At 55.2% G+C, this 10,200-nt stretch overlaps 1 protein-coding gene across 1 annotated transcript; it reads right to left on the bottom strand.

Annotated features, from left to right (window-relative positions):
- Nucleotides 1-5,370: 5,370 nt before the first annotated feature.
- Nucleotides 5,371-8,265, bottom strand: DMRTA2 (DMRT like family A2). The gene is made up of 2 exons (XM_054073200.1): nt 7,379-8,265; nt 5,371-7,040 (listed from the first exon to the last, which is right to left on the bottom strand). The coding sequence occupies exons 1-2, from the start codon at nt 7,869-7,871 to the stop codon at nt 6,163-6,165; spliced, it is 1,371 nt and encodes a 456-aa protein (XP_053929175.1). The 5' UTR covers nt 7,872-8,265; the 3' UTR covers nt 5,371-6,162.
- Between the last annotated feature and the right edge of the window lie 1,935 nt (nt 8,266-10,200).

Below are 10,200 nucleotides of genomic sequence, written 5' to 3'. Positions count from 1 at the left end.
ACCTGCTTTCAATGGATTTCTACCTTTTTTTCTGAAATTCATCTGTGCTTTTACCTTGCCATTTTTCATCCATTTATGGGGGGGGGGGGAAATTAACAGTGCAGAAACAACCTTTAGCTTAACTCTTGCAAGCTTTGCAACCCATTGATAAGATCCCAAACAAGAAACGAGGGAATGTAGGACCGAAAAAAAATCTCCAAAAGCATACAAGCCGTAAGTGCACACACGTTGACAACATGTGAAAGGATGGTCCTTACCGCCCCCACCCCCAGATCTGCGTTACAGAGATCATTTAAGCAGAGATCCTGTGTGAAGTCAAGAATCAGAATGTATCCCACATACGGCCATCTCTCACGGAAAATTGATCCACAAATCAGCGTAAGACAAGATTTTGCTCTTCCAGACCACCCGAACAGGATTGTCAGGAAGCAATGTTTTTCCCCCCCATAGTTCAGAGTTTGCAAGGACTTAAGATAAAATCTCAGATAAGACTTCAGCTCCCACATACAGGTAAATCCAATACTGCACAAAACAACATTCCAAACAGAATTATCCCCTGGGCAGGTGTCTCATCATTCCCTTGTCCACGTCTGCCAAATTCACACCTCAGGTAAAGATGAAAGTGAGTTTACTTAGGCATTTGGATAGAACAGGCCTCGGACTTTGTTATGGTTAGGAATGGCTGGCAAATGGCCTGTTGCAGTTAAAGCTATTGGTAATATCTCCTTGCCTTTAAGCATTTTCATCTCTCTGAATGTATTTGCTTCCCTGTGAACAATCAGTGAGTCACTGTAAAAACACCCATCACCGTTTTACACCGATGACCACTTGCTCAGCCCTTGGCTCGTGTCATGACCGTGCGCGTAATTGGATCGCCCAGCCTCTCAACATCGTGCAGTATTACTGTATCTGACATCAAGAACTTTTCATAGTTTCTCTGAAGATTTAATTCCTGCCCCATAGTACTGTCTTACTCAGCCTATGCAGAGTATAATCAACGCTTAAACGTTCTCTGAGGAAAGGCAAGCTATAATAAATGTTTAACACAGTCCAAGGATCTACCTTACACTTTTCATGAACACTGCTGTCCCTCGAACGCAATGCCTAGCAAGTGACACAACATTTTCATTGCACTTTTGTAACACAGGCATCAACATCTTGTTTTAGTGATTCCTAAGTATTTCCACAGCCCTTTCATCTGCATCGCAGTTTTGCATTAGCTCTGGCGAAGCTAAGACCCTGTCAGCCCCTTACCCTGCTCTTCTGTGCTGGAATTCACCCCTTCTTTCCTCTTCCCAGTTCTTTCACCCTCAGCATCATCCGGCACTGGGCTTCCTTGCCAACCTGCCTTCTCCAGCTGCATCACCCGGGTTAGCCAAGGCGAGCCAGCTGGTTAACCCACCTTTAGCCTCTTAACCTGGCCAGGCGTTAACACCGCCTCCCCCCATCATCACCACTCCCTCCTTTCCTGCAACCCTCAGTAATTACCATCAAATCCAGCAACCCCTGCACAATTTAATGGTGAATTCAAGGCCAGGCTGGTTACCCCGGTCCCAGGCTCCGCTGGCTGTCCGAGGGGCTTCCACCGCCCCCGCTGCGGCTCACCTGCCTCTCGGGTCAGGAGCATCTCTTCCACTGGTTATTGGGTTCCCTAGTAATATAGAAATTAGGAGGGCTGGCCGAAAGGGGATAGTTTTTGGATTAAAACCTCTGTTAAAATTAATTTTCTCCTTTTCTTGTTTTTTGGAGATGAAATGCAAATAAGCGTTGTGCAATTTCAGGGGGGTTTTGTGGTTTTTACTTCTGTCTGTCGAATTTACACCCAAGACCGGCTTTTTGTTCCTTTCCCCACCCACCCCACCCACCCCCAATAAAATGGTAAACAAAAATAAAAAGGAAGAAACAGCAACAGGGCAAAAACAATTCTTGCAACAAAGTTTTTTAGCTTTTCTGTTGAACCCCGGGCGAAGCGGGGAGCTGGAAAGCAGAATGAGTTTTTCACGAGCCTTAAGTGACGCTCAAAGCAGCAGCAAACAGTAAAGCCTCCCGGTCCCCTCCCGTTGTCACTGTTCATTCTCCGCTCGGTTCCATCTGCCGAGCCCCGAGCGCTTCGCCGGGAGCCGCTCTCAGGGCTCGTCCCACGGAGCGCCTCCTCCTCGTTTATTTCCACCTGCTTAATCACATTTAAACATATGAAATACTTTCCTATTGTTGCTCTGGCGTAGAAGTAATCGCTGCAGTTGCCATGGGGATGTTATGACAACAGAGGGGGGATGCCCGCCTGGTCAGAGGTGTCCCCTCGCCGGGAGGACGTGGGAAGCTCGTGTGCCCTGGGAGTGCCCGGCAACCGCGGGAACCATCGAGGGAGACACCTGGGCTCGCCCCCGCCGCTGGGAACAGGCGGGGGAGATGCCGCAGAGCCGGGGGCGAGGGGTGACAGCCGCTGTCGCCGCCAGCGGTGCCCGGCCCGGCTGCCGCAGCTGTGTTTGCTCAGCACAGCGGCCGCCCCGTCGCGGTGAGGGGCACCGGGGCCGTCCAGGCACGTCCCTCTCCGGCTTCCCCTCCTCTCCGGGGCGGCTTCCAGGCAGGGAACCGGAGCATCGAGTCCCGGGGCAGCCGTGGCAGCGGGGTTCGGAGCCCTCCCGGGGCTGCGGGAGAGCCGGGGCGGGTCTGGCTCCTCGGTCCCCAACGAGGCATCGCTGCCCACGCCGGAGGGGACCCGGGGGGACAGGGTGCAAGAGGCACGGCCACCCTTCCCAGCCGTGGGCTCTCCCGTGGCCCGGCGGGGATGCTCGGGGCTGCGGAGGGCAGCGGAGGGGCACCCCGGGGGCAAAAGGCAGGGCCGGAGCTGGAAAGAAAACGACCTCGCTCCGAATCGCCTTCATCCCCGGCGCCTGGGCGGCAAATCCCGTTTGCGAGGGCGGAGATGGGGGGGGAGAGGCGGCTCTGGAAAAGAGTGGGAGGGTAACAGAGCCTCCCCCGTCGGACTTAAAAATAAAACCCGCAGCCTGTAAAAGCTGCCCCCTCCCTCCCGGCCCCGGGGGCTGCGGGAATGGCCCTGGAAGGCAGCCCGGAGCCGCTGCCCCTGCCTCGCAGCGAGCGGCGAGCGGGGAGGTTCATTTTAGGTGAAGGAATGTCATTTCGCTACTAAATGGTTAGTCTAATTTGATCTTTATTATGCTGTGGATTAGGGCTGATTCATATTAAACACTAGTGCAGTTAATATAACTCCGGAACGTGTCCCACTGTATGTACAGCAGCCGCTGTTCCAGCCCCGCCGCTTCCCGCGACCCTTGGATTAAGATTTAATTAACAGGGAAGTTTGCGAGCGCTCGCCCGCAGCCTCTCCGCTTTACAAATAATTTATACTCGGTCCCGCGGATTTTTATTCAAGTGACAGCATTTTATTTTACTCTAAAAGGGGACCTGAATATTTTATGTTCTGCCAGAGGCTTCTGTATACGAACCTCTCCGAGGCAGCTTCAAATGCAGAGGATTTTTTTTTTTCTTAACCTACAGGAATTACCTCAATAGGGACAATGTATCAGATTCCCTTACCCCTTCATCCTCCTCCCCCCAATTTAACAGCCTAAACTGTCCATATGAAAGTTAATCGTCGTGATCCCCATTGTCGGTTGTATAAATCCAGGCTCAAGCCAACCTCCAAGACACGGCAACAGTTCTGATAAATTGTCCTGCTCGGCTAACTACACAAGAATGGCTTTTATAATTAAAAGGGAGAGCTGAGTTAAATCAACAGCTTCTAAGCCCTTCTCAACAGGGCTAGAATGGAAGAAATGTGGCGACCTGATTTCTTTAAGTAGCAGCTCTTTGTAGCCCATTCATACTCCCAGATATGGAAACTCATCCTTGCACAAAGTCAGGTGCCAACCACAAAAAAAAAAAAAAAAAAAAAAAAAGGAAAAAAAATTAAAAAAAAAGTTTATTCAGATGCTCAAAGTCCATTGATTTTTTTTTCCCGGTCTAGCATAACCCTGGCACTTTATAACCAAACAGACAACTCCTTTTCCAATTAAAGTGGAATTAGGAAACTCAATCAAATTAGCTCACTATTAAAGCCCTTCTTTATTAAACCGTTTTATTGTAGTAATATTAAGTTTCACCCGCTCTTGGAACATGAGACTTTAAAAAGTTTCCCTTGCGATATTGATTTGGCTGCTCCCAGGATGGATCAGGGTCGAAAGTATTTACTTAGGTGTAATCTGTTATATTTACTTTTTTTTCCCCTCTTTTTCAAGAAAATCTTAAAACTGTATCCAGATTGATCAACTACGCGAAGGAAGGAAGAATTGCTTTTTCCTTGCTACTATCCTTCGATTTTTACCCCGGGACTCACTCCAACAGCTGCGGCGGGACGCATCCCCTCCCAGACCCACCAGTATATGAACTGGTTGGTAGGAGCCGCGCTGTCAGCTCCGAGCCAATGTTTACACAGTTATATTTAAAGTGAGAAAGTAAACAGTCCAGCTGTGCCACGGAGCGGTTCGTGGGATTAGGTTTCCATACCAACCAACTTTAGGAGCTTTTACAGTCTTAATTCAACCATGCACTGAACTTGCTCTTTGTGAGTAATAGTTTTCCTGAGCCAAACACTCCCAGGACTGATAAGCAAGGATCTCCTCTCGGGATGCACGGGGGCACGCCCGCTGCCTCTCCCTCTCGTCGCAAGAAATAAGTAAAAGGAAAGAGGAACGGCTTTCTTACTTTTTGGTGTTGAAGAATAGTCGGGAAATTGGGGGGAAAAGAAGAAAAAAATAAAATAAAAAAAAAGAACACAAAAAAGGGCAAAAAAAAAAAAACACAACCCACGCGTGTAGTCTTTGCTCTTGAAATGAGAAGCAAGATTTGGAAGGACACTTATTTCCAAAAGTAAACCAGCGAAATCTTTCCTGGCCGTGGCCTCCGCTCTGAGCTTGGGGTGTCCGGAGTCACTCGCGCTGCCACCAACAGCCTCACACGCTGAAAACCCGGCACCAGTCCGTATCCTGATAGAGAAACTATTGAACCGCACACCCCGATTTCAGACGCGAAGGAGAAGTACCTCTCCATTGCTACACAACACAGGGACGGGCAGGCGGGTGTTTGCTTTAACTGAACTTTTCTTCTCTGCGGCAATACCAGATTTCCTAAATATGACAAAAATTAACGAGATTAACGAAGGGAAATACCCATCTTAAATTAACCCCTCTGACTTTTTTTTTTTTTTTTTCCCCTGGCGTAAATAATAGAGACCAGAAAGAGAAATGAACGTATTTGACAATTTCGGTTGATAAGAAGATTGCTCTGGTTTGTATGTTTCGTTTTTATTCATAAATTTTCCGAAGAATATCTGTTTTGACCATGATAAAAATGTAGTAAACATGTTTGTACTAACTGCATAAACTCCTTTAAATATTGACTGTACTTGTCAAATGAATTTCCCAATACACACTTCCACCATCTTATAAAATACCACTTGCCATTTATAAGATCGATTTTTTTTTTTAATAGAAAATAACATTTATTTCTATGAAGTGGAAACACAGAATTACCTGTTAGAAACAGCAAGAAGTTTGCTACATGGGAACAAGAAAGCAATTTTCTTGCGGATCACAAATGAAGGAGGCTCATTAAACCGTCATACACCATTGGCGCCGGGGTCCTACGGACAGTTACAAATATATCTACTTTCCAATGTTATATACAGATCGTAACATTCCTGGGGCGGGAAGGAAAAGGCTTTCAATCTGACAATAGGTTTAATCTATACGCCTGGTAAGTATTACAATGAGCTGTCTAACCTTTAGCTTAACGTTAATACCGAGTTCACCTACGCGTTACATTAATAACTTAGATTTCCATTTTATAACATTATACACTTGCTAGTATACATATATATATGTACGTGTGTGGGAAAGAGAGCGTGTGCGCGCGTACGCACCCCACGGCACCCCAGGGATACTCATGCTTATGGCCATAAGCAACAAAGAGCGACTCATGTCTGGACAATGAAAGTGCACCTTTACCACCGCTTTTAACACACCTACGCCTGTCCGCGCCGGGCTCCGTACGGGGGGAGAGGGGAGAGAAAGCCGCCCGAATCCATCCACCCGCGCCCACCTATCCGCCCCTACACGGGTGCGCTTTGGGAAGCCGCCCCGGCTATTGCTTCTCGGGGGTGTTGTTGACCATGGGCCCGTAGAGCCCGCCGGAGTAGACCTGCTCCTTGTGCACGCCGGAGCGGTCCCGCATGAGGTCGCTGAAGGCGTAGTCCACGGGGGGCCGGAACCCGAGCGTGGGCATCAGCCCTGCCGTGGAGTAAGGGGTCATGAAGGCGAGTCCCCGGCTGTGCGCCGAGTAGGCGAGGCGCAGCGGGTTGAGTCCCAGGTGGGTGCCCAGCGGGTAAGCGCCGGCCTCGGCCCCGAAGTGCGTGGCGTTGGGCTGCAGCGGGGAGAAGGCGGAGCGGCTGCCCAGCGCGCCGATGGCCGGGGCCATGGCTCCGGCGATCAAGGGCCGGTGGTGGGCGGCGGCGGCGGCGGGGGTGGGCGGCAGGGCTTGCAAGGCGCCGTCCCGAGCCCAGCCCTCCTCGGGGCCCTTGTCCGGGCCGCGGTTGTTGAGGATCTGCTCGATGGCCTGTACCACGTCCCCGCCGCAGCCCTGCAGCACCAGCTCCAGCACGCCGCGCTTGTGCGCCGGGAAGACGCGCGTCAGGATGTCGATGGGAGTCCGCTGCCGGCCGCCGCCCGAGGGCGACGGGTCCTGCTCGTCCTTGTCCGCCTCCGAGCCCGAGTCCGAGCCCAGCGGGCTGATGGAGCCCGGGCTCTCCTCCCCCTCCTTCGGGCCCTTGGAGACGGGCGAGCTCAGGAAGGACTCGCCGTCCCCGTTCTCCGAGCCCGAGCCGTGGCGAGCTTCTGGGGAGGAGGTGCCGGGCACGGACTCGCCGTCCGGGGACAGGGGCTTCCCTCCCGCCTGCTGCGGGGTGACGGCGCGGCTCGGCAGCAGCGTCTTGGGGAACAGCTCGAACTTCTGCATCTTGGACTCTGCGGGGCGAAAAGGGAGGAGAAGGAGAGAGACCGTCAGTGCGGCTGCCCCGGGCGGGACCCCCGGAGCGCCCCGGCTGTCGGCGGGGATGCCACGGGGACGCCAGCAAGCTCCCAAGGGGAGATGCCAGCCCGCTCCCGCGGGGGGATGCCAGCCCGGTCCCACGGGGGGATGCCAGCCCGGTCCCGGGATTGCCATCCTCGGGGCTCCCCGCCCGCTCGGCCGGTGATACCGTCGGCGGGGCTGCGCCCCTCCCTCCTCCAGTCCCGGGCCCTTTCCCCCGCGGTCCCCGCGCCGTTCCCGGGCTCACTCCGAGGGCGCCCAGCGCAAGCCTTACCCGAGGCGCCGGCGCCTCCCTCGCCGCTGCCCCCGGCGCAGACGGAGCCGAAGACCTCGTACGCGGGCCGGGGCGGGATGATGCCGTTGGCGGCGGCCAGGGCCAGCCCCTCGGCCGTGCCGTAGAGCAGCTGCAGCTCGCGGGCTTCGTTCTCCTCCTGCGCCTGCTGGCGGCGCAGCGCCACCTGCGCGGCCATGACCCGCTGGCGCTCGGCGATGAGGGTGCACTTGGCGCACATGCAGTCCTTCCAGCGGCAGTACCGCTTGTGGCCCTTCAGCGCCGACACCACCCCGTGGTTGCGGCACCGGGCGCACTTGGGGGTCCGCGGGTACTTCTCGGCCGCCCGCAGCAGCAGCGGCGGCGCCCGCAGGAGGCTCCCGGCAACGCTCACGGGCAGCGTGGCCGCCGCCGCGGCCGCCGCCGCCGCCACCGAGCTGGGAGGCACCGGGGGGGGTGCGGCGGGCACGCTGGGCAGCTCCGACCGCAGCTCCATCCCGAAAAGAGCGACGACCCCCCTTCCCCCGGCCTCCCTCTCAAAGCGACCCGCGGGCGGTTAAATCAGCGGAGGAGCTGGCGGTGCCCCGCGAGCGGGCGCGCACACCCCGGCGCCGCCCCCCCCGCGCCTCGCTCGACGCCCCCCGGCTCCGGAGCGAGGAGGGGGCCGTGGGGAGCCTTCCTGCGCCCTCGTCCCCTTCGAAAAGCGAATCTAAGACAAGAAAAATCCAAGAACACTTAGATCTCTCTCGCTTCCGTGCGCCCCCGGCAGCGCAGCACCGAGTCCATCCCGCCTGCGCCCGCGGGGTCGCCCCGCCGGGAACCGCGCTGCTCCCGAGCTCCGCTCCCGCTTCCCCCTCCGGTCACAAGCTTAAGCGTCCCTTCAAAGAGTGATCCGGCACCTTCCACGACGGGATCCCTCGCCACGAGCCGCGGAGGCTAAAATCCAGAAGAAAACAAAAAAAAAATAACAAAACCAAACCAAAAAAAAACCCCGCGCCCCGCGCAGAGCCGCCGCAGCCGCAGCCCCGCGCCCCCCGGGACACGAAGCCGCCCGGAGCTGCGGGCAGAGCGCGCCGGCCGCCGCGCCGCCACTCGCGCTATTGTTGCGCCCCGCGTTGCCATTAGGCAACATTTGACAACAATGTGGCGCCTGCTATTGGCCAGGGGCGGGAAGCGCCGCTCTGATTGGCCGCCCGGAGCCGGCCCGAGCGCGCCGCGCCCGCAGAGGCACCGGGGGGACGCGGGGGCGCGCGTGTCTGCGCCCACAGCCCCGTCGCGTCCCGCTGCCCCGGGTCTGGCTTCGCTTTAGTATTTTTTTTCTTTCCCCTTTTAATCCAGTGGAGACTGTACTCGCCTGACCAACTGTTTGATTTTCTTTTCCTGGGTGTCACTTGTCAAAGGGGGGGGGGGGGGGAATATATTGTGGAAGGTGACAATCCAATTTATGGTGTCCCCCCTCCCCTTGGAGATTTTGGTTTCTAACAGTACGTAACGATGTCTCTCTCCTTCTCTTTTCCTTTCTTCTTTCCTTCCCCCCTTCCCTATCCTTCCTTCCTTCCTTCCTTCCTTCCTTCCTTCCTTCCTTCCTTCCTTCCTTCCTTCCTCCCTCGCTTCCTCCCTCCCTTCCTTCTCCCCTTCCTTCCTCCCTCTCTTCCTCCCTCCCTCCCTTCCTTCCTCCCTCCCTTCCTTCTCCCCTTCCTTCCTCCCTCTCTTCCTCTCTTCCTCCCTTCCTCCCTTCCTCCCTCCCTCCCTCCCTTCCTTCCTTCCTCCCTCCCTTCCTTCTCCCCTTCCTTCCTCCCTCCCTTCCTCCCTCTCTTCCTCCCTTCCTTCCTTCGCTCCCCTCTCCCCTTCTCCTCTCCCTCCACAACCACGGGTGACTTTTGCAGGCGCTGCCGCGGGAGGAGAAGCCCGAGGTGAGTGCGATTTTCCCCGTTTTCGTTGCCCTGACCGCCCTCCGCTCCCCAAGGAAGTGAAGTCCGTTCCTTCTCCCGCCAGCTGTTTGCGTGACTGGATGTTCAACCAGCGCCTTCCCCGCGGGGACAACAAACCCGAACGGCTGATTTTTGAGGACGAGGCTGGTAACTGTATATTAACCCCGAAGCTTTTGTTTTAGCGTTAACCGCCCGGCTTGACGTCACCTTAGCTGGGAACGGGGAGGAGGTAGCGCTTCGGTGGGAAATAATGCCGGCTCCTTTCCCCAGGGCTCTCCCGTTTCCCACGAGGGATCTCCATCCTCCTCGGTGCTCTTCCAAGTTCTTTGTTACGCGTGTCCGTAACCCGCCCGGCTGAGGACCGCCGTAGCACCCCCACCCGCGTCGAGATCTCTCCCCGGGCGCTGCCCGCGCCGCTCTCCGGTACCCGAGGCGGGAGCGGGCAAAGCTCTGGCTTCGATTCGAACGAGCCGCACCCGCCCCGGGCGGCTGAGGCAGCGCGGAGGCCGCGGGCCGCTCCCGGTGCCCCTCTGCCCCATCCCCTTCTGCTGCTGCGAGAAGCGCAGTTACAGAGCCTTCAAACTTTTCGATATTTTTATAACACACCTTTTTCCTCCCCCTTTTTTTCCCCCTCGAAATGGACGCTTTCCCAACCAACTTTCTGTGTGTGCAGCTGCCTCACGCTCCTCCTCATTTAGGTGTTATAACACCTTTATTTAATACAACCACGAAGTCAAAATATCCGATTTAATTTTACGCTAATTTTACGCTCTGGGAAGAATTACTCAGATCATCTGATTTCATTGGGAAATCGTAAAACTCGATCAAACTGAACAGGAAACGTCTAAAGAATTGTGTTTTGTTGGCTTACCGTGGAGAAAATATTCTCCTTTC

Source organism: Cuculus canorus, chromosome 8 (assembly GCF_017976375.1).
Source record: "Cuculus canorus isolate bCucCan1 chromosome 8, bCucCan1.pri, whole genome shotgun sequence".
Classification (NCBI taxonomy): Eukaryota; Metazoa; Chordata; class Aves; order Cuculiformes; family Cuculidae; genus Cuculus; species Cuculus canorus.
This window is presented reverse-complemented; position numbering and strand designations above follow the sequence as displayed.